The sequence below is a fragment of the Paramormyrops kingsleyae genome, chromosome 13 (genome assembly GCF_048594095.1).
Source record: "Paramormyrops kingsleyae isolate MSU_618 chromosome 13, PKINGS_0.4, whole genome shotgun sequence".
NCBI classification, from domain to species: Eukaryota; Metazoa; Chordata; class Actinopteri; order Osteoglossiformes; family Mormyridae; genus Paramormyrops; species Paramormyrops kingsleyae.
Genome location: NC_132809.1, coordinates 21,934,519 through 21,962,003, shown reverse-complemented (window position 1 = coordinate 21,962,003; position 27,485 = coordinate 21,934,519). Strand labels below are relative to the sequence as shown.

The following is a 27,485-nucleotide window of genomic DNA, read 5'->3' as shown; positions in this document are numbered from 1 at the left end:
TCATTAATAATTTGACATGGAAATTTATTTGTTCGTTTAAGAAATGTAAAGTCATAAATGTCTGTGGTAATGAGTCAAATAAGTAAAGGAATAACATAGACAGTGAACAAACAAGAATCTGAATTTTTGTGCAGGTTGTCAGTTTGTGTGACATAAGGAGTTGGTTTACAGTGGCCAAAGTTACCTTTGCTGGATGTAAAACCTAATGGTGGTTTTCCACTGTCATACGGGAACCGGCCAATACCTGAGCCATACCGTGAAGAGAGACTATTTACGGTGCGGTTCCAGCTTGCTTCAGTTTTCCACTGTAGGAGGGTCGGGTCGGTAAAGGCATTGCCATCGCAGTCTTTGCCCTGCACTGCATGCCTGTGAGGGGCTTCATGCACATCAATATAAATGCAGTGAAAAGTGAGCTGGTGATGTAAAACTTGTGCATTTTAGTGAAAACTGTGAGCCAACAAAATGACTCCTTTTGCTTATATCTTTTGCTTTTATTATTATAATTAATTTGATTTTGATTTCTCAAAGTTTTGATTTCTTGATACGATCATACTGAAGGTTCCACTACTCTGAACACTTTGTAGTTTGTAAAACCTGAAGCAGCTCAAAGTGTCCTCCCCGATCCCCCAAGCTAAGTATATAAACCACAATTCGCCACATCAGTGATGACTAATGTCAACAACGAATGAGACGAAGTCTGCTTATCAGAGCCAAACATGCTTCCAATGAATTTTCATTGTGCGCAAAGTTGTATAACGAATGTTTACAATGTTTGAAGCACAACCGTAATCACAGCTAACTCAAAGGACAGCACAGTATTAGCTTGTCTATTGTTTTCCTCCTCAGGTGTGTCCCATTGTTTTCAAGGAATCCCTGTGCACTTGGGCTGTTTACACACACTTGTGCACTTTGTGTTGTACATCAAAATACATCACCACAGTGTGTCACATGTCAGCAGACTCTGCCTTACGTCTGCTGAATGAGACGCAGCCTCCATACTATTCGTTTATAACATGAAAATGAATGTTGGGAGGCTAAAGAGGATGGCATATATTTTTATGTGTATTCAGATAAGCCTTCGCAGCAGGTGGTTTTTTTTGGTTTAAACGCATCACAATCCGTGAGATACTGTAACAGCAAAGACAAAAAAAAAACGCCAGTCTCACAAGCAAAACGTGAATTTCCAGGAAACAACAGCTGAAAGACGGTTGAGTGGATGGATATCACATAGTTTAACTTGGCTGAATATGGATGCTTGAACAGCACACTTACAGACAGCACAGTCACACTCGGTGCACATTCAGCTTCACATTGCCAGTGTCACGATCGCGGCGGTCGAGCAGGCAGGAAGCGGCGATGGACGAGGCAAGCAGGCAGGATTGGGGGAAACGAGGGTTTATTCGGGGAGACGGGGCAGACAGCGACGCACATAACATCAATGACGGACACCCAACTAAGGAAGACGTGGACTAATATACATGAGACAAGCCGAAACTAACAGGGAACAGCTGGGCACCATCGGGGGAGCACACGTGGATGATGAGGGGGCGTGGCACACAGGAGGATCGAACGAGCAGGTCATGAAGGCCAGGGTTGTGGGTTCGATTCTAATCAAATTCATGTATACATGAATTTAGCTGCCTTGGTGTCTCTAAGTCGCCCTCAGCATGTGACTCTCAGAGTGTGCGGCCTGAAAAGGGCCTGCATCCCATCTGGAATGTTCCTGTGTTCTGTGTTTCCTGGGATAGGATCCAGGCTCCCAAACCCCGTCTAATAGACACATGTTTGGAAGATAGGTGTATTTCAGGTGAAGCGAGTACATTTCTGGCTTATTCTATGTATTTCCTTTTAGAAGCTCAGTTGCAATGGTCTCTGAGAAACAAAACAAATGTACGGGTATGCAGGAAGGAGAGTTTGCTCCTCCCAGTTGACATGTGGCAAGGGGGTGTCTGACCCGCAACACGAGTGTGATGATGAAGACTTGCTTTTTTCACGGACCTGTCCTTGCGACGTTAATGAAGGCGTCCCACGTTCACTGAAAGCTGCAGTGTCACTCAGCGCACACATCCTGCAGCAAACAGTTTATAAAAATAGGGCCTCTTCCCTGCCTTTCACTCTGATGATTAGGTCACGGCTGACGGATCCCTCCAGACAGGCCGTCTAATGCAATGTGAACTGTAAATATTACGTTTGTACTGACTCGTGGGGGGGGGGGGGGGGAGGTCGGTCGGACTGTGCGGCTTTGCACACATATTGCCTGCAGTCGCTCCTTATGGTGGAGTTCACCAGAGCCGATCCAAAAGTACACTTACATGCAAGGAGACACTGTCCTGCAATTACATACTGATGAGAAGTGCAAACAAGGCTCTGGTCTTGCATTTTGTCCTCATTGCTTATCTCTTGTTTATTCAGCCTAATCAACATTATTAATAATATTTGAAATTGATATTCCATTTCCTCCCATGTCTAGTAGTACTCAATATAGTTTTTGATATTGGAAAAAAAATATCAAGCTTCCTGTGTATTGCTTTATTTATCGACTTGGATTCCATTTAACTCTTGAACAATAGAAATACACTCAATAACAGTGGAAAAGTCCCCATTAGTATTTTTCCAGTGCCATAAATATTTGTTATATAAGTTGACCTCCTGAACTTTTCCTCATAAATAAAGTTTGGCTGGTCTGCAAGTAATTACTTGCTTGTATAGACATTGTCCTCAGATTATCGTTAAAAAGCTCAACAGAGGATGAAAGTACATTCTGCACTGAAAGGAAATTGCTTAGATGGTATCGGCGCTTACGGATGGATTTTGCAGCTACGGACGTGCGCTGTGCTGTTAACCACCCGTCTACATTCATCTCTCCACTCCCATAAGTACTAATCCAACTTGGGTTGCAGGGATCACACACCTAAGGACACACCAGGGCATGTGGAATCACTGGTTCATCTGGAGAACATCTTTGCATTGTGGAAGAAAACCCACTTGGGCTTCACCCAGTCAGAGCTGGGCTGGACTCGAGCATGATGAGGAGCCAGTGCCGCTCCCAGAGTGCACCTCTCAGAAATGTATTTTGATGACATATTTTAAGGTAAAGTGAATCTGCCTGCACGTTGAAGAGCATTTCAGATAACAAAGGAGGTCGGCCTTGAAGTTCGGGACATGTTCCAAATGTACATGGTTCCTGTTGCTCGCAGATCTTTGGAAAAATACTCTTCCTTTTGTCAGCTTTTAGACGAAAATGAGAAAAACAGTTAGTAAGAGAAGCAGATGGGCCAGAAAAAAAACATGCCCATTTCATGTAAGTGCCCTAAACTCAAAATATGCTGAAATCTTCCATAGGGAAGATGGAAGGTTTATTTGTTTGTTAATTTATTTTTTGTGTCGCTAGTCAGTGTTTACAGAAATGAGTGTTAAATAAATACTCAGCATATATGCAGGGAGGCGTGGAGGTGTTGTAACCAGCAAAGTCTAATGGAGGGATCCATACTAATCTCACAGGAAGGTCACATGACCATTACCGACAGCACCCGACATATTTATTTGCTCGCTAATGGCTCTTCATACAGTCTGCCCCACAAAGCAGGATTTTTCAGTTAGCTGGGTGAACTTCATCTGGAAGTACGTCGTATCATGAGATTCAAGTTATATGAGGTTATGTCCATGTCCTATATTGCTTAACATGAACATAATTCATCATGGCTCGGAATATATTACATTATATTTAATTAAGCCGATGCCTTTTCAAAAGGCATGCATTCAGTGGCACACACAGTAAATACACCTTCCCTCTAAATATTTAAATCAGTGATCTATAATTGACATACTTGCTTAGCCAGAATGTGTCTTTGGAGAGTTAAACCTGCTTTCTGGTAGTGTTCTGGCAAAACAACAGAGGAACCTGTGCTCATGTTTCATAATCACGTGCAGATTCGGTGTGACAGTTGAGACACCTGCACACCTTGACGCGGAAACCAGAGCTGTGCCGTCTTTAATGTCATCCTGAGAGAGGACTTCAAATACACTGCAGCTTGTGCAAATTAATTTGTATTCTGTATTAATTTGTCAGTGCATCTCTTAAAGCTACACATGCATATACTAAAACTGCAAATCTGTCATATCTTTTCCTGGTGAGGGTCACAGGCAGGGGCGGATTAAGGTGTACAGAGGCCCCTAGGCTACAGTAGTCTGTGGGCCCCCCAACCCCACCCCCCTCCGCGCCAATGGGGGCCCCCTTGCAGGCTGGCACACGTGGGGCCCCTAGGCTTAAGCCATATCTAGCCTGTGCGTTAATCCGCCCCTGGTCACAGGTATAAACATACAGGTAATGAGATATTGTATTACTGGTGGTCATGGAATCACCTATGAATGTTTAGCACTGTGTATGGGGCTGTCACCATCTTGGAACAGAGAAACCCCGAAAGGGAACAATGTTTGCAACATACGGTCCTGTGAAATAGCCTGATGATCTGAGGCTGTTGCACATCCATACGGAGGAATCATCTAACCGGACGAATCCCAGCTTCCTCCAAATGTAAACCCATCAAGCTGCAGGAACAAGACGACTCTCAGATAATATTACTTTTGACCATTGCTCAGAGCTCCTGGGGATCATCTCCTTGCACCAGGTTAGGCGTTCTAGTGCACTGGAATTTATAAACGACAGCCCTGCTAACATTTCCAACTCTATGAACCTCACGACACGTAGTTACTTGTTGACATATGTGCTGATCCAGTTCTGTAGTCATTTTTGAGGCTATGCTGTGTTGTTCAGCGACTATCCTGTTAAGTGTCCGTCTTTTGCCTTTTGCAGTTGCTTAATATTCCTTTGAAAATTGACATGCAACAGTACTGATTACCAGGCCTCTTTTGTGCTTGTCAACTGAATTTAGGTGCCTCAGTGGGTGTCCCTTCTAACTGAATCTCGGTGTGTCAGTGGGTGTCCCTTCTAAGTGAATCTCGGTATATCAGTGGGTGGCCCTTCTAACTGAATCTCGGTATATCAGTGGGTGTCCCTTCTAACTGAATCTCTGTGTCTAAGTGAATCTCGGTGTGTCAGTGGGTTTCCCTTCTAAGTGAATCTCGGTGTGTCAGTGTGTGTCCCTTCTAAGTGAATCTCGGTGTGTCAGTGGGTGTCCCTTCTAACTGAATCTCGGTATATCAGTGGGTGTCCCTTCTAACTGAATCTGTGTGTCAGTGGGTTTCCCTTCTAAGTGAATCTCGGTGTGTCAGTGGGTGTCCCTTCTAACTGAATCTCGGTGTGTCAGTGTGTGTCCCTTCTAACTGAATCTCGGTGTGTCAGTGGGTGTCCCTTCTAACTGAATCTCGGTGTGTCAGTGGGTGTCTCTTCTAACTGAATTTCAGTGTGTCAGTGGGTGTCCCTTCTAACTGAATCTCGGTATATCAGTGGGTGTCCCTTCTAACTGAATCTCGGTATATCAGTGGGTGTCCCTTCTAACTGAATCTCGGTATATCAGTGGCTGTCCCTTCTAACTGAATCTCTGTGTGTCAGTGGATTTCCCTTCTAAGTGAATCTCGGTGTGTCAGTGGGTGTCCCTTCTAACTGAATCTCGGTATATCAGTGGGTGTCCCTTCTAACTGAATCTGTGTGTCAGTGGGTTTCCCTTCTAAGTGAATCTCGGTGTGTCAGTGGGTGTCCCTTCTAACTGAATCTCGGTGTGTCAGTGTGTGTCCCTTCTAACTGAATCTCGGTGTGTCAGTGGGTGTCCCTTCTAACTGAATCTCGGTGTGTCAGTGGGTGTCTCTTCTAACTGAATTTCGGTGTGTCAGTGAGTGTCCCTTCTAACTGAATCTCGGTATATCAGTGGGTGTCCCTTCTAACTGAATCTCGGTATATCAGTGGCTGTCCCTTCTAACTGAATCTCTGTGTGTCAGTGGATTTCCCTTCTAAGTGAATCTCGGTGTGTCAGTGGGTTTCCCTTCTAACTAAATCTCGGTGTGTCAGTGGGTGTCCCTTCTAAGTGAATCTCGGTGTGTCAGTGGGTTTCCCTTCTAACTGAATCTCGGTGTGTCAGTGGGTGTCCCTTCTAACTGAATCTCGGTGTGTCGGTGGGTTTCCCTCCTGAGTATCGGTGTGTCAGAGCGTGTCCCTTCTAACTGAATCTCGGTGTGTCAGTGGGTGTCTCTTCTAACTGAATTTCGGTGTGTCAGTGGGTGTCCCTTCTAACTGAATCTCGGTATATCAGTGGGTGTCCCTTCTAACTGAATCTCGGTATATCAGTGGGTGTCCCTTCTAACTGAATCTCGGTATATCAGTGGCTGTCCCTTCTAACTGAATCTCTGTGTGTCAGTGGGTGTCCCTTCTAAGTGAATCTCGGTATATCAGTGGGTGTCCCATCTAACTGAATCTCAGTGTATCAGTAGGTGTCACTTCTAACTGAATCTCGGTGTGTCAGTGGGTGTCCCTTCTAACTGAATCTCGGTGTATCAGTGGGTGTCTCTTCTAACTGAATCTCGGTATATCAGTGGGTGTCCCTTCTAACTGAATCTCGGTATATCAGTGGGTGTCCCTTCTAACTGAATCTCGGTATATCAGTGGCTGTCCCTTCTAACTGAATCTCTGTGTGTCAGTGGATTTCCCTTCTAAGTGAATCTCGGTGTGTCAGTGGGTGTCCCTTCTAACTGAATCTCGGTGTGTCAGTGGGTTTCCCTTCTAAGTGAATCTCGGTGTGTCAGTGTGTGTCCCTTCTAAGTGAATCTCGGTGTGTCAGTGGGTGTCCCTTCTAACTGAATCTCGGTATATCAGTGGGAGTCCCTTCTAACTGAATCTCGGTATATCAGTGGGTGTCCCTTCTAACTGAATCTCAGTGTATCAGTAGGTGTCACTTTTAACTGAATCTTGGTGTGTCAGTGGGTGTCCCTTCTAACTGAATCTCGGTGTGTCAGTGGGTGTCCCTTCTGACTGAATCTCAGTGTGTCAGTGGGTGTCCCTTCTAAGTGAATCTCGGTATATCAGTGGGTGTCCCTTCTAAGTGAATCTCAGTGTGTCAGTGGGTGTCCCTTCTAAGTGAATCTCGGTATATCAGTGGGTGTCTCATCTAACTGAATCTCAGTGTATCAGTAGGTGTCACTTCTAACTGAATCTCGGTGTGTCAGTGGGTGTCCCTTCTAACTGAATCTCGGTGTATCAGTGGGTGTCTCTTCTAACTGAATCTCGGTATATCAGTGGGTGTCCCTTCTAACTGAATCTCGGTATATCAGTGGCTGTCCCTTCTAACTGAAACTCTGTGTGTCAGTGGGTTTCCCTTCTAAGTGAATCTCGGTGTGTCAGTGGGTGTCCCTTCTAACTGAATCTCGGTGTGTCTGTGGGTGTCCCTTCTAACTGAATCTCGGTATGTCAGTGGGTGTCCGTTCTAAGTGAATCTCGGTATATCAGTGGGTGTCCCTTCTAACTGAATCTCGGTATATCAGTGGCTGTCCCTTCTAACTGAATCTCTGTGTGTCAGTGGGTTTCCCTTCTAAGTGAATCTCGGTGTGTCAGTGGGTGTCCCTTCTAACTGAATCTCGGTGTGTCAGTGGGTGTCCCTTCTAACTGAATCTCGGTATGTCAGTGGGTGTCCCTTCTAAGTGAATCTCGGTGTGTCAGTGGGTGTCCCTTCTAACTGAATCTCGGTGTGTCAGTGGGTGTCCCTTCTAAGTGAATCTCGGTGTGTCAGTGGGTTTTCCTTCTAAGTGAATCTCGGTGTGTCAGTGGGTGTCCCTTCTAAGTGAATCTCGGTGTGTCAGTGGGTTTTCCTTCTAAGTGAATCTCGGTGTGTCAGGGGGTGTCCCTTCTAAGTGAATCTCGGTGTGTCAGTGGGTGTCCCTTCTAACTGAATCTCGGTGTGTCAGTGGGTGTCCCTTCTAACTGAATCTCGGTGTGTCAGTGGGTTTCCCTTCTAAGTTAATCTCGGTGTGTCAGTGGGTTTCCCTTCTAAGTGAATCTCGGTGTGTCAGTGGGTGTCCCTTCTAAGTGAATCTTGGTGTGTCAGTGGGTGTCCCTTCTAACTGAATCTCGGTAAATCTGTGGGTGTCCCTTCTAAGTTAATCTCGGTGTGTCAGTGGGTGTCCCTTCTAACTGAATCTCGATCTATCAGTGGGTGTCCCTTCTAACTGAATCTATGTTTTTTATTGGGTGTTCCTTCTATCTCAATTTAGGTAAGTCAATGGGTGTCCCTTCTGAGTATAGCTATGTCAGTGAGTGTCCTTTCTAACTGAATCTAGGTCTGTCAGTGGGTGTCCCTCCTGAGCATCGGTGTGTCACTGGGTGTCCCTTCTATCTGAATCTCGATGTGTCAGTCGGTATCCCTTATAGCTGAATCTGAGTGTTTCAGTGGAATTCCCAACTATCTTAATATTAGTGTATCAGTAGGTGTCACTTTTAACTGAATCTCGGTGTGTCAGTGGGTGTCCCTTCTAAGTGAATCTCGGTGTGTCAGTGGGTGTCCCTTCTAACTGAACCTCGGTGTCTCAGTGGGTTTCCCTTCAAAGTGAATCTCGGTGTGTCAGTGGGTTTCCCTTCTAAGTGAATCTCGGTGTGTCAGTGGGTGTCCCTTCTAAGTGAATCTCGGTGTATCAGTGGGTTTCCCTTCTAAGTGAATCTCGGTGTGTCAGTGGGTGTCCTTTCTAAGTGAATCTCGGTGTGTCAGTGGGTGTCCCTTCTAACTGAATCTCGGTGTCTCAGTGGGTTTCCCTTTTAAGTGAATCTCGGTGTGTCAGTGGGTTTCCCTTCTAAGTGAATCTCGGTGTGTCAGTGTGTGTCCCTTCTAAGTGAATCTCGGTGTGTCAGTGGGTGTCCCTTCTAACTGAATCTCGGTATATCTGTGGGTGTCCCTTCTAAGTTAATCTCGGTATGTCAGTGGGTTTCCCTTCTAACTAAATCTCGGTGTGTCAGTGGGTGTCCCTTCTAAGTGAATCTCGGTGTGTCAGTGGGTTTCCCTTCTAACTAAATCTCGGTGTGTCAGTGGGTGTCCCTTCTAAGTGAATCTCGGTGTGTCAGTGGGTTTCCCTTCTAACTGAATCTCGGTGTGTCAGTGGGTGTCCCTTCTAACTGAATCTCGGTGTGTCGGTGGGTTTCCCTCCTGAGTATCGGTGTGTCAGAGCGTGTCCCTTCTAACTGAATCTCGATCTGTCAGTGGGTTTCCCTTCTAACTAAATCTCGGTGTGTCAGTGGGTGTCCCTTCTAAGTGAATCTCGGTGTGTCAGTGGGTTTCCCTTCTAACTGAATCTCGGTGTGTCAGTGGGTGTCCCTTCTAACTGAATCTCGGTGTGTCGGTGGGTTTCCCTCCTGAGTATCGGTGTGTCAGAGCGTGTCCCTTCTAACTGAATCTCGGTGTGTCAGTGGGTGTCTCTTCTAACTGAATTTCGGTGTGTCAGTGGGTGTCCCTTCTAACTGAATCTCGGTATATCAGTGGGTGTCCCTTCTAACTGAATCTCGGTATATCAGTGGGTGTCCCTTCTAACTGAATCTCGGTATATCAGTGGCTGTCCCTTCTAACTGAATCTCTGTGTGTCAGTGGGTGTCCCTTCTAAGTGAATCTCGGTATATCAGTGGGTGTCCCATCTAACTGAATCTCAGTGTATCAGTAGGTGTCACTTCTAACTGAATCTCGGTGTGTCAGTGGGTGTCCCTTCTAACTGAATCTCGGTGTATCAGTGGGTGTCTCTTCTAACTGAATCTCGGTATATCAGTGGGTGTCCCTTCTAACTGAATCTCGGTATATCAGTGGGTGTCCCTTCTAACTGAATCTCGGTATATCAGTGGCTGTCCCTTCTAACTGAATCTCTGTGTGTCAGTGGATTTCCCTTCTAAGTGAATCTCGGTGTGTCAGTGGGTGTCCCTTCTAACTGAATCTCGGTGTGTCAGTGGGTTTCCCTTCTAAGTGAATCTCGGTGTGTCAGTGTGTGTCCCTTCTAAGTGAATCTCGGTGTGTCAGTGGGTGTCCCTTCTAACTGAATCTCGGTATATCAGTGGGAGTCCCTTCTAACTGAATCTCGGTATATCAGTGGGTGTCCCTTCTAACTGAATCTCAGTGTATCAGTAGGTGTCACTTTTAACTGAATCTTGGTGTGTCAGTGGGTGTCCCTTCTAACTGAATCTCGGTGTGTCAGTGGGTGTCCCTTCTGACTGAATCTCAGTGTGTCAGTGGGTGTCCCTTCTAAGTGAATCTCGGTATATCAGTGGGTGTCCCTTCTAAGTGAATCTCAGTGTGTCAGTGGGTGTCCCTTCTAAGTGAATCTCGGTATATCAGTGGGTGTCCCATCTAACTGAATCTCAGTGTATCAGTAGGTGTCACTTCTAACTGAATCTCGGTGTGTCAGTGGGTGTCCCTTCTAACTGAATCTCGGTGTATCAGTGGGTGTCTCTTCTAACTGAATCTCGGTATATCAGTGGGTGTCCCTTCTAACTGAATCTCGGTATATCAGTGGCTGTCCCTTCTAACTGAAACTCTGTGTGTCAGTGGGTTTCCCTTCTAAGTGAATCTCGGTGTGTCAGTGGGTGTCCCTTCTAACTGAATCTCGGTGTGTCTGTGGGTGTCCCTTCTAACTGAATCTCGGTATGTCAGTGGGTGTCCGTTCTAAGTGAATCTCGGTATATCAGTGGGTGTCCCTTCTAACTGAATCTCGGTATATCAGTGGCTGTCCCTTCTAACTGAATCTCTGTGTGTCAGTGGGTTTCCCTTCTAAGTGAATCTCGGTGTGTCAGTGGGTGTCCCTTCTAACTGAATCTCGGTGTGTCAGTGGGTGTCCCTTCTAACTGAATCTCGGTATGTCAGTGGGTGTCCCTTCTAAGTGAATCTCGGTGTGTCAGTGGGTGTCCCTTCTAACTGAATCTCGGTGTGTCAGTGGGTGTCCCTTCTAAGTGAATCTCGGTGTGTCAGTGGGTTTTCCTTCTAAGTGAATCTCGGTGTGTCAGTGGGTGTCCCTTCTAAGTGAATCTCGGTGTGTCAGTGGGTTTTCCTTCTAAGTGAATCTCGGTGTGTCAGGGGGTGTCCCTTCTAAGTGAATCTCGGTGTGTCAGTGGGTGTCCCTTCTAACTGAATCTCGGTGTGTCAGTGGGTGTCCCTTCTAACTGAATCTCGGTGTGTCAGTGGGTTTCCCTTCTAAGTTAATCTCGGTGTGTCAGTGGGTTTCCCTTCTAAGTGAATCTCGGTGTGTCAGTGGGTGTCCCTTCTAAGTGAATCTTGGTGTGTCAGTGGGTGTCCCTTCTAACTGAATCTCGGTAAATCTGTGGGTGTCCCTTCTAAGTTAATCTCGGTGTGTCAGTGGGTGTCCCTTCTAACTGAATCTCGATCTATCAGTGGGTGTCCCTTCTAACTGAATCTATGTTTTTTATTGGGTGTTCCTTCTATCTCAATTTAGGTAAGTCAATGGGTGTCCCTTCTGAGTATAGCTATGTCAGTGAGTGTCCTTTCTAACTGAATCTAGGTCTGTCAGTGGGTGTCCCTCCTGAGCATCGGTGTGTCACTGGGTGTCCCTTCTATCTGAATCTCGATGTGTCAGTCGGTATCCCTTATAGCTGAATCTGAGTGTTTCAGTGGAATTCCCAACTATCTTAATATTAGTGTATCAGTAGGTGTCACTTTTAACTGAATCTCGGTGTGTCAGTGGGTGTCCCTTCTAAGTGAATCTCGGTGTGTCAGTGGGTGTCCCTTCTAACTGAACCTCGGTGTCTCAGTGGGTTTCCCTTCAAAGTGAATCTCGGTGTGTCAGTGGGTTTCCCTTCTAAGTGAATCTCGGTGTGTCAGTGGGTGTCCCTTCTAAGTGAATCTCGGTGTATCAGTGGGTTTCCCTTCTAAGTGAATCTCGGTGTGTCAGTGGGTGTCCTTTCTAAGTGAATCTCGGTGTGTCAGTGGGTGTCCCTTCTAACTGAATCTCGGTGTCTCAGTGGGTTTCCCTTTTAAGTGAATCTCGGTGTGTCAGTGGGTTTCCCTTCTAAGTGAATCTCGGTGTGTCAGTGTGTGTCCCTTCTAAGTGAATCTCGGTGTGTCAGTGGGTGTCCCTTCTAACTGAATCTCGGTATATCTGTGGGTGTCCCTTCTAAGTTAATCTCGGTATGTCAGTGGGTTTCCCTTCTAACTAAATCTCGGTGTGTCAGTGGGTGTCCCTTCTAAGTGAATCTCGGTGTGTCAGTGGGTTTCCCTTCTAACTAAATCTCGGTGTGTCAGTGGGTGTCCCTTCTAAGTGAATCTCGGTGTGTCAGTGGGTTTCCCTTCTAACTGAATCTCGGTGTGTCAGTGGGTGTCCCTTCTAACTGAATCTCGGTGTGTCGGTGGGTTTCCCTCCTGAGTATCGGTGTGTCAGAGCGTGTCCCTTCTAACTGAATCTCGATCTGTCAGTGGGTGTCCCTTCTAACTGAATTTATGTTTTTTATTGGGTGTTCCTTCTATCTCAATTTAGGTAAGTCAATGGGTGTCCCTTCTGAGTATAGGTATGTCAGTGAGTGTCCTTTCTAACTGAATCTAGGTCTGTCAGTGGGTGTCCCTCCTGAGTATCGGTGTGTCACTGGGTGTCCCTTCTATCTGAATATCGATGTGTCAGTCGGTATCCCTTATAGCTGAATCTGAGTGTTTCAGTGGAATTCCCAACTATCTTAATATTAGTGTGTTAGTGGGTGTTCCTTCTCACTGAATCTCCTTGTTTTAGTGTGTGTCCCTTCTAACTGAACCTAGGTGTGTCAATAGGTGTCCCTTCCATCCAGGGTTGGGGCCATTCCGGAATGCAGTGATCGATTCCAGTCCAAATCAGGAAATGGAACTGGAGCTGGGATTGGAAAAAAACTACAGGGAACAGAATTGGAGTTGAATTTGAATTTCAGGGAGATTTAACTTCCAACTCCAGTTCCATTTCCTGATTTGGACTGGAATTGATCAATGCATTCCGGAATGGCTGAATCTAGCTGAGTCAATGGGTCTCCCCTCTAATTTAATCTAGTTGCAGTCTTCATGACACTTCAATACAGATGTAAGGTGTAAATAATTTTGGCAACACAACGCTAATTTACCCATAAATACTAGATATGAAAGTTCATAATGTATGATAAAATACCTACTTAATATATCACAGACTGACTTTCACTGTAATGCCTTTCAATGTGTGCTCTAAAGCCTCTGGGAAAATCTGAGTATATTCCTGTTTTATGTTTTTTTTGGCCTTTTCTAAGACACCCAATTTATCGAGTCTGTTTACTTTTATGGGAGTTTATTTCTGTTAATTGATCAGTACAACTTAATTGACTGTATATTCCTGCCAATTTTTTACTGCTCAAAACTTCTTTAGTGATATTCATTTGCCTGTGGAGACAAATATGTCATGTAGATGTATTGCTGTTTATTCTTTCCTGCACAATGTCCCAGGAATAGAGGCCCTTAATCTAGCCCTTAATTGAGCGCTAATAATGTACTCTGCATTAATGAAGCAGAGCAGAGGACAGCAGCAAGACTACGGCGAGGACAGCGCAGCATGTGTCTGCTCCGATCCAAAATAACCCAAGTCACGGGCATTGATCTTGGACCGTGGTGCTCCTCCCAGACGCTCTGCATGCTGACGGAGCAGAGAGACAGTTGAGATGAAGTGCTTCCCAGGTGAATGTCCCAAGGACTTATAATGTCCCTGCAGGCAGGAGGTATGGAAATGAAGCTTCAGCTGGGTATCTTAATACTCAGTCTTCCCAGCAGATCCGCCCACGGATCAGAAGTAATAACAGTCTACAAGGCTCTCTCTCTCTCTCTCTCTCTCTCTCGCTCTCTCTCTCCTTCATCATCTCCATCTTAACCCTCTGGGGTCGGCGGTCCTGCCGGCGGGACCTGACAGAAATTTCGGCAAACCGTTTACGCCCCACCGTGGTGACCAAAAAGTGGCCACTGTCAGGTTCTAAGGCACCATGGTGAAACCAAAGGTGTTGGTGTACGGTGTCGGGCAAGAAAGGGCCTCAAATGTTCAGATAGGCTGAGTACAGAAACTATGATGTAATGTGAGGTTAGACCTCAATGCTGAACAATCAGATGGCTTATAAAAGCATTTAAAGTTCTTTCTTAAAGTTTGAGGTCTCAAGCGATTTTATGTTTAGTGTAGGCAGACTGAAATTTCTCCCTATGAGCATAAATCTATCCCCTTTAACCCAAGAAAGCTGCATGCGTCCCCTTTTGTATAATTGCCACAATGACATCCCATAGTTTAACTGTCTTGTGATTAGTTAACCACATCACCTCAAATTTAATTATTTGATTCAAATAATGCAGCAATGAGCACGGCCCCCTAGAGCGTGCCTTTCCACAAACAAATCCACCATGCTAACATCCTAGCCCAGCACCTCCCCTGACGTGCCTCCCCAGGAACTGTACATCCCTTACAAAATCATTTTTTCCCACCTGATTTAGGCATGACAGAGTAATGACTGCATGTCAGAGAGATGCATGGTGTCCTTTCGGCTGAATAACACAAACAAATGAGAGTGGGGCTGGTTTTCTGTGATCGCTTAATTATGGCTTGCACTGCCAAGGCTCACAAACAGTAATCTGTTTCATCATCACGCACTCGCCCTGTGCCCCCAGTGCAGCCCACCCTTTGCTAGTGTCTCTCTCCATCTCTCTCCAACTCTCTCACCCACCTTATTCATAGTCTGTTTTTTCCCCTTGCATTGCTTCCTACATAGTTGCTCTTATTTTTCCTTGTTCCTTTCTGCAGCATTATGGGAAGTTAAGATGTTGGCTGCAAATATGGCGGAATGGTCATGGTGTGCCCCTGTTTTTAATGTATGATTTATTCATGCATGCTGCAAACCCAAAAATAGAATTTCTTTTAAGCACTGTACAGAAGACTGGCTTTATGATTAGAGATTCATTAAAACAATTCCCTATATTGTGGCATAATGTATATTATTCTTTCAAGGATACTGCATATATTGCAGGCTTTTACAATGTCACAGCTGTGTCAGAGATAACTACAGGCCAGGGCACCACCAGATAGCACCATAATAGCCCGGTTAAAAATCATCTACATGTTATTTTAGTTTTTTTTTTTCTAACGGAAGGACTTATTTTTCAAAGTGGGACAGAATTATTTTATCTACTCATGCAGGTTCCCATAGCTTATAATTATTAGTCTGACATCTTAAAAATAATTAAGGACCTAAAGAAGTTTGACCAGAATATATCAGGTCCCAGGTCCAAGTTTTTAAGCACACTGGAAACAATTGGTGTGCAACCGGCTGGGAGTCCCAGCAGCCACAGGGCAATCAGGCAAATGCAGCGGGGTGACAGGACAGCGCGTCTCGGATTATATACCCACAGCACCCCCATCACACATGACCTATGCAGCCAATGGAAAGGAAGAGAGAGAGCAGGAACATCCGAAGCAAAGGCTTTCAGAATGCAGTGCAGTGTGATGTGATTGAGGGCACAACCTGAGCATACGACACATGACCTGTGAGCCCTCAGTAGACTGCTCAGCTCTGAGCACTTAGCGTTAGTCTCGCCCTAAGCCAGGACTTGACTCTACACCAGGAATTACCTCTGCTAGATTTGACTCTGCAGGTATCTGTCGACTTGCAGCCTATCTAGAAATGTACAGTCGCATTCATGTCTGAGGCCCATAGTAAATAATTTACATTCATTGAGAGACCCCTGAAAGTGGAGGCAGTAGGATGTTAGGGGGTGTATCGCTTAGGGAAACAGGTGCATGAGAACGGGCAGCGCTGCCAGCTGTATAACGACCCACCGACCATGTCTAACTATACAGTACGCAAACAGTGATGTGCATATGAGGTACAGCTACAATAAGCAGATATGATGCAGATGCAGTACCAGTTCTGTGCTGTTTTGTTTCATAAAAGAAACTTACTGCACTGTACAGTGAAATATTATGCCTTACCATCAACTGCCATCTTCTTTCTCAGTTCTCATTGTTCGCTACCCTGGAAATCTTTTGATTTCATACTGCAATTTGCACCTTATTTTTTGTGAAATATAAGTGCAATTTTTTTGTTGTGTTGTGATTTTATATTTACATTATTTGCCCGTAGAGTATTGTGTGTATATTACAGTTATTACAGTTGTTACTGATTGTTACTCTCCTTCATTAATGCAGAGTACATTACTAGCGCTTACTATTGTGTTTATATTACTGAGATACACTCTAATTCACTTGCATCCAGTGTTTCTGGCCCCAAATGTGGATCTGACGGATACTTGCACTCTGCAGTGGGGGTAGCTGTGGCCTACAGTTTGGTTTTTTTCTGATTTATTGGAAGGTTTTCACAGTGTGAACATTGCATTGTGTGGCTGTCTACTAGCCAAAATACTTGACTGGTTTCCCATTCTTGGATTTTTTATATTCCAGTCAGTAAGAACGTCCACCTGGACTGAAAATGGCCTGCAGGTACCTTCAGGAAACTCCACTTTGCTGGATCACATATCATGTTTCTAATAAACTGGCACAATTTACAGCATTACAACTACTTAGGACTCAATCAGTTATCAGAGACATGCTGAAGTTGTAAGGTGCCATGAAAGGCAGAACATAAATGAGTATCGATGTTTAGTAGACATGTTTATTCCGAACGACCATTTTCCAAAAACCATACTGATACATCAAGGTTCAACACACTTAGGCTCAAGACATGATTTAACGGCCATCTGAATGAATGAAATTTTGATGGAATGCCAATAGACGTGTTTTTCTGTTTTTTTTGGTATTACAGTGTATGGTTCATTAGCACTGAGGTTTACAGAATACATCAAGACACGTGAAAATGTTAGGGGAGTATGTTGTGGTGAGATCAATATAGTAAATGTTAACTGTGTGATTAGGGAAATCCTGATCCTAGTTTCTCCTGCAAAGAACACCTGGCAGAATTTCAAATGCTGATAGGGTATCAGGCCAAAGAGGAGTTCCATCACTGTCACTGGGTCCACTGGGTGACTCCCAGGCTGGCAGGATGAGTCAGCAATATGGGTCCCGTCCCTGGGAACAGCCAGGCCCTTCAACAGTCCTCTGTGATTAAACTTCCTGCAGTAGAAGAGTGTAAATGTTATGTGTTAAGGCAAAATTAATCTGCTCCCACTTGGGAACCCTAGACTAGAAAAATACATGGCTATCCATAGAGAGCGAACAGGCATTCTGGGAGGGCATTCCAGCAATAGGGCATAGGAGGCTCAACCCAGTGACCATTCGATCACAGGCACAGAGACCTTGTCTACTGAGCCGCATACCTCCTTGCGGCTGGTTTAACACTAAATTGTCTGTTGTGAGGATTTTGGCCACTTTCACTTTGAGTAAGATCTGCTTAGACTCGTAAATCACTCATGGATATTTATGGATTTAGTGACATTCCCAGGCACAGTACAGCTTTCAACCTCACTGCACATGATACTCTCAGCATGAACCTGTCCTGTGGGGTGGACTATGAAGCGAGTCATCAGTGGCATCGCCCATCCATACTAATTGGTCAAAGTGCAGGTCTACATTTATTTGTAAATGGGCAGTTCGTATGCATGCTTTTGGCCAAAGGGCAGAGCTTTTGGCACTCTAACCCAAAAGCCTCCGCTTAAACCTGCTCCGGGCAGGTTAGGCATTCAGGGTAAATTACCATAACAGTGTATTGCATAGGATACCAACTTTGCAATAAATGTAGCCAATATAAGACCTGCACTTTGACCAATTTATTGTTACTAAATAGTCTGATATCACTTTACATGAAGCTATCATCTGTAATGCACTATAGATACCTTTGTAATGCATTGAAAATGGTGAGTATAAGCATTACAAAGGTACACTATATGGTTGAATAATATTGAGACACACCTCTAAATCATTGAATTCAAGTGTTTCATTCAGACCCATTGCCACAGGTATACAGAATCTAGCACCCAACCATGCAGTCATGTGTGGAAGGAAAATTGATGGGTTACGACAGAGTGAGGTGTTATGGGGCCGATGTCAATGTCTTTGGCCTTAGGCATGAAGAGGATGTGTGTATCTGTGCTTCTGTTCCTCAACATGTACTGTAGGGTTCACCTGTAGGCCATTGGGTTGCATCGAGGCAGGTGGCCTAGTGAATCTAGACAGCGAGAAACCTTTGATTGATCCTGGAATCTGTCGAGCTGCTTGAGGTGGAAGAGAGGGCGCAGGTCTTCTGAGGTGGTTCAGAGTTATGAGAAACGCTTGTTATTTGCACGGACATTATGATATGTAATTGCATTTGCAATATTATAAGCTGTGCAACTGCAAAATATTTAGTATGCATAAGATTTAGTATGCATAAGTGTTAGTATGCATAAGGCAAAAGATTTAGTATGTATAAGGCATATATTTACTTATGATGACAATATAATTTGTAGTATTAAACAAGAGAGCTATGGTTTGAACAAAAGAAGGCTTTCTGATGCACTCTGCATCAGGAATGGAAGATACTGGAGTGCAAAAACACTCTGAAACCTGGTATATGTCTATAGAAGGTCAGGGTGACTTGATAATTATGGGATGGAGTATCTAAGGGGGTAACCAAGGCGATTGTGCAAACAATGCAAACACGTGCAGGAAGAATGTGCCTCTTGGGGTAGTAACCAAATATAATTAATTCAGCCCCTTAAAGTATTAACCAATCATTATTAATAAGCTTTTTGATAAGAGAATTGCTTTCCAGCAAAATAACCAATGTTGTTAACAGCAGGTTTGAGGAAGCTTAGCAAAGGTGTATAAACTGCTGTTTCTATTCGTTCGCCTGACTTGGAATGGGAACATGCTGTTTGTTTGACTTTCGTTTGTTTTTTGTCTACTAAAGAAACTTTGCCTTACCAGGTCTTGACTTGAGTTGTTCTAGGGAACTTCGACTGAATTTTCACTAAGGGACAAAGCTCAATTTATTTGTAATAGTAATAGTGAAACTTTGACTCATTTTAGCTTCCACACACGTTTACAAGCATATTTTATAGAATGGTTTATTCTGAAGAGCTCAGTGAATTCATCTGTGGTCCTGTCATAGGATACCACCATTGCAATACATCAGTTCATGAAATTTCTTCCCTTTTGGATATTCCACAGTCAACTGTAAGTGGTATTATTGCAAATCGGATGTGTTTAGGAACAACAGAAGCTCAGCCACAAAGTGGCGGACCACGTAGAACAGGGTCGCAGAGTGCTGAAGGGCATTGTGAACAGAATGGGCTTCCAGGGCTGCCCAGCTACCTCACATCAGCAAATGCAACACCAAGCATCTCTAGAGCAGTGGAAATGTGTTCTGTGGAGTGACGAATAGTTTATGTCTGCATTTTCAGAAAGCTAATGAACTATCTATGATGCCTATGGACTTAGAATGGGATGTCATAAAAGTTTCTGTAGGTGTAATGGCCAGGTGTCCCAATACGTTTGTCCATGTAGTGTAGTGACCAGAAACCAGCCAAGTAAAGGGCAGAAGCAACTTTGTAATGGCAGAGATGACTGTTAACTTAACTGGCAGTTTCTCATGAATCGTAGGATGACAGCAGGTGTGAAGTTCACTGCTAGGACAGTTTGTATCAGGCTCCTAGAAGCAGGACTGACGTTCCATAAAGGAAGAAGTATTTGATAAATGAGAAACAGAGAAGAACCAGGCTGCAGTTTGCAATATATATAAATTATTCACAGACACACACCCATAACTAGAGAAATGAGTGAAACAAAAAATTATGCTGTGGTCTCTTAATTTTTTCCATAGGTATGGATGACAGCTTTATAAAGCATTCATGATGCATCATAAACATGGCCATAATGTGTTATGTCTTTCTATAATTTTTATAGGCATGTTTATAATGCTTAATGAATGCATTATAATGTTTTATGAATGCATTCATACATTCTTATATAATTTTCCAGTGGAGTCCTGGTGTGTTTGTTGTTATTAAAGGGTTCAATGGAATTGCAGTATGCTTGTTAAAGCGTGCAGTGGGATTTCACTGTGTTTGTTGTTATTAAAGGGTTCAATGGAATTGCAGTATGCTTGTTAAAGCGTGCAGTGGGATTTCACTGTGTTTGTTGTTATTAAAGGGTTCAATGGAATTGCAGTATGCTTGTTAAAGCGTGCAGTGGGATTTCACTGTGTTTGTTGTTATTAAAGGGTTCAATGGAATTGCAGTATGCTTGTTAAAGCATGCAGTGGGATTTCACTGTGTTTGTTGCTGTTAGAGGGTTCAATGGAATTGCAGTATGCTTGTTAAAGCGTGCAGTGGGATTTCACTGTGTTTGTTGCTGTTAAATGAACCAGTGGGATTACAATATGCTTGTCCATGATTTTCTTCTTGCTGTTTATTTTTAAAGTGGCATGTACTATAAAGCTAAACATGGCAGAGAAAGGCCATTGTTGTTGTTTGTACTGTAGCATTATTTATGGTATGTCACATCAAGTTGCAGAAAGGCTGGAATTACTTTCACATTTCCCATATCACAAAGGGGAGCTTCTATTGTTTGTACCCTTTCTGCCTTTTATTCAGTTTTTCTTCATTCAGTTAAAAAACTGTCTGGAATCTTCAGAAAGTGATGATAGATTTAAGATACTCTTTGGCCTGTTAGCTTGAAATTCCATATTCACATACAGGATACACTGTCAGCTTTATGTCTGCATCTTAAAAACATTGCATCTGGGAGCAACTGAACTTTTACCTGAAAATGTTATTTTTGCTTGCTATGCTTAAATGTTTTCACTCAAGAACCAAACGTAGTGTGTCTTTAATATGATATACAGCACCTTTGGTGGCTCTTTGTCAAGTTTTTTTTCCACTAAGAAAAACATTTTTTTCAAAAAGAGGAAATGATTAACTCAACAAAAATGCATGCATCATTTTACCTATAATCATCACCAAAAATGAAATACATGCAAATACATACATAACTGTGATGGTGTCTTGGACAGCTTTATATAGCTTAATTGTAACAAAACTCTTCAGAGCTATATGTGCAGCGCCAGCAGGTTTAACGACAATGCAGAATGACAATGACCAAAGTTAATAAAAAAAAAACACAAGCCAAGCCCAGTCTGCAGGGTCTATAGCTGCTCCCGCATATACCAGGTCCAAACCCTGTATCAGAAACGGGGTCAGACAACAGGCAGGGATTTGGCAAATCAACAGAAGTCAATCAGAAGAGCGGCAAGTCAGCAGCTCAGCAATGAGCAGACTCAGGACCTCATTAGAGGTCAGATTGAGAGAAGGTCCTTATATCTCCCATGTGGAAACCAAGGGAAATGCTGAAGTCATTGTCAGTATGTAGGTGAGGCGACACGTGGCCTGTTTGTGTGCAGCTGAAGGGCTATTGGCTGGAGGCAGGTGAGACAGTGATATGTCCAAGGCGTGTGTTGGGCTCTCCTCATAACAGGTTGCTAATTCTCTTTTCATCTCAGAAAATGTAAGATTTTGTTAACAAGCTCCCTCTTTCATATCCTAAAGATTTTATATTTAAAAAATGGTAAGAACCCGTCCATCTTGATTAGTCAGGTCTCAGACGGGCACAGAGGCACCCGGCTCCACCTGCGGTTACATCAGTCCTGAGCCTTTTAACCGGGTCGTCGGAGAATAACTCCACGTCTGGGCGCTTTTAATGGCAAAATGTCCATTAAGAATCAAAATGCTTTGGATGGGAGTCGCAGCGAGGAGTAAAGGGAACTTTCAAGAGGGTGTTAGTCTAGTGATGGAGAGCAGCTGGATATAGTCACAAAAATGCAAGACAAATATGTTTAATCTAAAGTGACTCCATCATCCTGTAATTTTCATAAGTAAAAAGAGCACATTATTACAATAGTGATTTTACATTTTGTTTCCATCTCTGGTAATGTGTTAAATGAAATTTGTTGCCTGGAAACAAATGAATGGTCTGAGCTAATTTGTATGTCTGGAAAGTGTTCAGTTTCCTTGTGTCCTAATATAATATACTAAAACTAAAATCCGTCCTGCAGGATTGACTGTAAAGGCAGGATTCCTGGCTTAACCCTCTGGGGACGAGCATATTTTTTGCATCTATTTCAGTTTATATCTTGCTTAAATCTTTATGTAGAATCATGAAAAAAAACCCTGGCTAAATCCTTAATCTGTCTTCTTTTCAAAACGTCTATTGTCGGAAGTATTAAAGTTTTTAAAATTAGGTTGGCAAAAAAGTTACCTTTCTTTGTTTTACCTGAACAATGCAACGGTGAAATGCGATCCAGATACATCCCCATCAGCACCATAAAAGGGGGGGGATGTGGCCAGGTGTCAATGGCTCATACATACACATGAGAGCTCCTACATATTCAATGGAAGGAGACCAGAAATAGTGACATGAGTTCGGTTTTTCTTATTTATTTATCCAACTGAATGTTGCAACTACACCATTTAGTCATCTTCATGTACTGAAAAGACTTTGGTGATCAGATATCTTGGATCAAAACAAACTACCAGCATTGCTTACTATGTACTTTCATAATGTTTCTGCACGTGTTCCAAACTGCATTTTGCAATATCTATACTTTGATGTCAGATTACAAACTTAACATAAATCTGACATATTTACAATATACATTAAAATTAAGATGAGTGTAATGCCAAAACAAATATATAAGAAATCATTTATTTGCCATGAATTAAGTTTATGATATTGAATGAAATGTGTGACCATGCCCCAGTCAGTGAAAGTGTGTTCCCCACCCCTAGACCCCAGAGGGGTCTTCATTCTGTATGAAACCTCCATATATTCATGTTTTATATGAAACCTGCCTGAATAATGTTGCAAATACATCACAGGCATGCAGACAATGGCTTCACTACTGCTCTGCTTGCAGCTCCAAAGGCAAGACGGTTCTCCTGTAAACAAAGAGATCTGCACAGTGAGGGAGCTGGTGTGTGTTTAAAAACGAGGTTAACGTCTGAGAGGTGACAGAAGCAGCTCGGTCTGATCTAATCACGCAGGAAGTAAAGCGAAGTTCCCTGAGGTGTCTGAGGACCAAAGCTTATCATAGCCTGAGACTGTGCACAGAGCATTTTAACATTGATATTTTGATCAACCATTACTCCAATGGTCATTGTAAACTGTGCATTTATTGCACATTTTATTATACATTTGTTACATATCTAAACAACAGCTGTTATACCCCCCTGGAGCAGGGACAGTGATTTTTCCATGAAAGAGAGGAATTATTATGGGGTTTGCTGTATCGTGCAGTGGTCGTAACTGTAAAGGATAGATTGTGTCAACCAGCTAATACTAACTACCATCCCCTTCCCTCCACCCTCCATATTTTCCTTGGGATAAAACTAATCATAATCAGAGCATGCTGATTGGTGGGTGAGGGCGGTGGGCTTGTGCCATTAAGCAAATCCAGGCTTCATATTGGATCAGGAACTGGGTTCTATCTTAAATCTTCCAAACCTGTGTGGGCTGCTGATGTAACACAAATCCTGTCTTGGTATTCTTGGGTGATCTACCATAGTTGTAGATCTAACGATTTAATGGTCACACAGACTGACTCTGTGACTGTTCTCACACCTCTTACAGTCAGCCTACTAGAGCACTGATACGTGGTGCAGTCCAATGACGCAGTGTGCTGTACAGATATTATAAACATTTAACCTCTTGTGCTTTATTGCTTGCGCCTACAGGGCTGTGGAGTATCGATCCACCCAGTTAGGGAATGCAGGCGAGACCATGTAGTTGGGCAGGTGCAATAAATGACCCCTTGTTTGGCAATTTGATAAGCAGGAGGACTGAGTTGGGGGTGTTCTTGCATGAGCCCGGCCTGCTGGCTTGGGCTGTACCCCACTAAAGGCTGCCTCTCCCGTTTTAATGGCGATTCCTCACATTGTGGAAGGCAAGGTAAGGATGAGTTAGAGCAGCCAGGTACGCTGCAGTAACACCACCGGGAGGATCTGCCCATTGCTTTCAGAAGTCCAGATACACTGCCTCACTGGATTCCCACCTCCCAGAAATAGGAAGTGTGATAAAGGTCTATTCTCACTCTAGAGAGGTCAGACATGAGCTCAAGCACTAACACGGATCAGCACGAGGCGAATGGGGTATTCGTGAGACTCTCCGTCTAGAGAGGCAGAACATTAGCAAAAGAGATACCCAGTATTCCGGCCGTGACACCGGCATTCCTTCCTGTGTATCATTGTTCGTAAATTTACCTGGAAACCAAAGCTCTGCCTGATGCTTCCCCCAGCTTCCCAGCAGGGAAGCATGCTCTAGGCGGCCCCCAGTACCCAGGAAGGGGAAAGGCGCTGCGTTCTTGGATTAGCCAGTGGGTATCTATTCCCTGATCAGTGCAGGCTTGGGGGTGGGGCCTTCTTGACAGTGTAGCCCATGCAATTCCCCGAAATATATATCTTTGACATAACAATAACAACACATCTTGAAAGTAACAAGTCCGGTATTAGTCCAGCTGAAGTTGCGTAATGCGGTTACCATTTTCATTTATGTGCAGCTTCCGGAACAATCTATCATTTCATTCTGTTACCTCGTGTGAATTGATGATACAATAACCATCTGCAGCGATGGCTTGCTGGCTGATTCCTCCCGGCCCCCAGCTTTCCTGGGCTCCACAGATGAATTATCCAGTACTGATCAGATTTTTGTCATTACTTTGTGTCATACTTTCATCCAGAGAATTCTACACTTTTACCTTTTTTTGCAGACTGAGGTTTTTTTTTGTGTTGGAGACACTGCATCTGCCTGAGGGTTACGTGGCCCTAACTCCTTCGCTCCCCACCCACCCATCACGCCTTACACACACTACAGGACGTCTTCATGATTGCTCTTTGTTTTAACGCTTGCTGACTCGTTTAACTTAATTATGTCTGATTGCTGATTGTTTTTAAAGTGACTGGCAGCTCTCGCTTGCTGTCAGGCAGGATCCCGACAAGCTGTGATTGGGGTTTGCTGGTGCCTCTGTGAATGGGCCGGGTTTTGTTGCAAAGCTTTGACTGCATATATAATCCCCATCATCCCAACCCACACACATGTTGGTGTACATATCTAAATGGGGACCTTCCACTGATTTCTATGGGAAAAACCCTAATCCCAATCACGACACCCTTAACCCCTACCCATCCATAACCTTAACCATAAGTAACCAACCCAAATAAAAGACTTTTGGCATTTTTACTTTTTTGATTGCATTCACAGATTTTTATAAAACTGAGGTTATCCAAATGGGGACCTCAAAAGATGTCCCCAAAAGTAGGGAAATTTCAGGTTTTACTACACTTTGAGGACAATTTGGTCCTCAAATGTGATCTATGCAAACCCACACCCACACACACACACACACAAAAGCCTAACAAATTGTCATTCAATAGCTGCTTCAGAGGAACCCCAGGGATAGGGAAATCTCAAACAGCACTCTGTTTACAGCCTTGCACTGATTTATCTTGCCCTGGTGAACTGCAGAGAAGGGGAGAGGCATCTTTTAATGTTTCTTTTAGTAAAGCTGGTGGAATTATGAAGGGTTTGGGAATCACTGCAGCCAATATACAGTATGTGGGGGATGATTGCCATGTTCGATCATATTGGGTGTAGGTGAACCTGGGGGGGGTCAGCTGTTATGTTGAGAGATACCAGGGACTGGTCATGGTGGATGGTACCACAAGAAGAAGACTGTTCATTTTGGACCATAAGTGAGTGATCTTGTCGAATTGTGCAAGAGAAAGGGGAATGGTTGTGCTAGACTGTCCTGGAGGTCGGTGAGTGATCATCTTGGGTCATGAGTGATCATGTTCACCTGAAGCACAGATAGGCGAGTGGCCATATTTGAGCATACCAGTGGTAAGTGGTCATGTTGGACGGTACTGGCAGTGGACGAACTAACATACCCACCAAACTTTCTTCAGCACTTTCGAGGATGACGAGCCTCCCTGCGCAGAGAGGATCGAGTACTGCGGCGTCAGCGGCTACCCAGACCACACCGACGACAGCCTGGACTCCGAGGTTGATGCAAATGTGTCCAGCTCAGAGGAGGAGGAGGAAGATGAGGAGGAAGAGAAAATCAGGGGCAGCAAACAGCGGGCGAATTCTGAAGGAATCACCCACCTCGAAGTTTCCCACGGGGGGGTGTTGAGTCGAGGCCCATTTCTCTGAGGGCTCCATTTATCCGGCTTCAGGGCAGCAGGTGTGAATGCACCTGCAGAGGCCTCCTCATCACAGGTGTGGCTTACAGGCAGAACTGGGCTTTTTGGGTAGATTTTTATACCCAGACAGAATGTAATCTAACCTAGCATTCAATATTGAGTTGTATTAAATATTAACATAACGCATTAATCATTAAATTATTGACCTTCATATTAGAAATGAGCTGTGATATGCATTTTATTACAAATAATATAATTAAAAATGAAGTAATTGGCATCCATACTTAAATGACTCTTAAATAATTCTCTTAGTTAATTTGGTAATTATCATTGCCATTAGCATTTTGCTGATAAAGATATATATTCATGCTGTTTTTGTCCTTCTTGGAATAACACTATGGTTTACTGTGATGGTTTAATATAAACTTGTTAAGGGCTACTGTGACAATTATTAAAATGTTGTTTATCAAAATGTCCCAATAAAATATTTAAGTGGCTGCTGGAGTGGAGAATAGTTAACATAATTGATGTGCTTGGGACAATGCCAATTGTCACTTTCTATCAGAGTTCATACCATGTAAATATGACGAAGAAGAAGAGAATGAGTTTACTTTGGACTAAATGCAAATGGTTTCAGGGCAATGACCAGCAGTTTCATCTGCTGACTGGATTTTTTAAAAATAAATGTTTAACTTTTGAGGAAAATTATTTATTTTATAATAGAACTGTTTTTATCCCTGCCATGTTACCAAGGTGACCAGATTGTGTCTGGGTTGTCTAGCAACTGACACATGAACAAACAAACACAAACAAGGATTGGTACGGACATCCAGACAAGATTTTGTGGGCTCCCTCTGTCGGAAAGGCTTCCGGTACGACTTCTGCCACATACAGGCAGCCACCAGGTTAAGAACGTCCAACTTATGGACGACTAGCACTTACGAACAGACTGCCATAAGCCTGCTGTATGAAAAAATCAGGTTAAATATAGTGGATTGTAAAGAGGAACACATGCACTCCTTTGTGATGCTCGTGAACATTGTGTGGCTTCAGTGGTTCATCAGCTCGAGGTACAGTACAGCACCGTATGTGCTATTATTATTATTATTATTATTATTATTATTATTATTATTATTATTATATGGTAGATTTCCCCTCATTTCTGCACCATGTGATTCCACTGACAGGACGTGATGCGACTTCACTGTGATAAGAGTGTCTCCGCCTCCTTTTCCTGGCCTTAATTGCATTCTCGGCTCTAGTGCTGGAGGAATCCACTGTTTCCCAGAAGCCCTCTGGATCTTTCCTAACCCCTGCGTATCCCTCGCGCCCAAACCCGACTGAGCTGCATGTCCTATTCGTACCACAGCTGCTCCTGACTGCAATCTCACCTCGAGACTGAGAAGTTTCCGGTTTGTGCCG

General features: G+C 43.7%; 1 protein-coding gene across 2 annotated transcripts in view; it reads left to right on the top strand.

The window, feature by feature from the left end:
* agbl1 (AGBL carboxypeptidase 1) overlaps positions 1-26,768 on the top strand; it is a 141,089-nt gene extending 114,321 nt beyond the window's left edge. For both annotated transcript variants that reach the window (XM_023815338.2, XM_072698693.1), the window contains one exon: positions 25,827-26,768. In XM_023815338.2, the coding sequence (XP_023671106.2) occupies positions 25,827-26,073 (247 nt within the window). In that variant the 3' untranslated portion in view covers positions 26,074-26,768. The remainder of the gene's footprint in view (positions 1-25,826) is intronic.
* Positions 26,769-27,485: the final 717 nt, after the last annotated feature.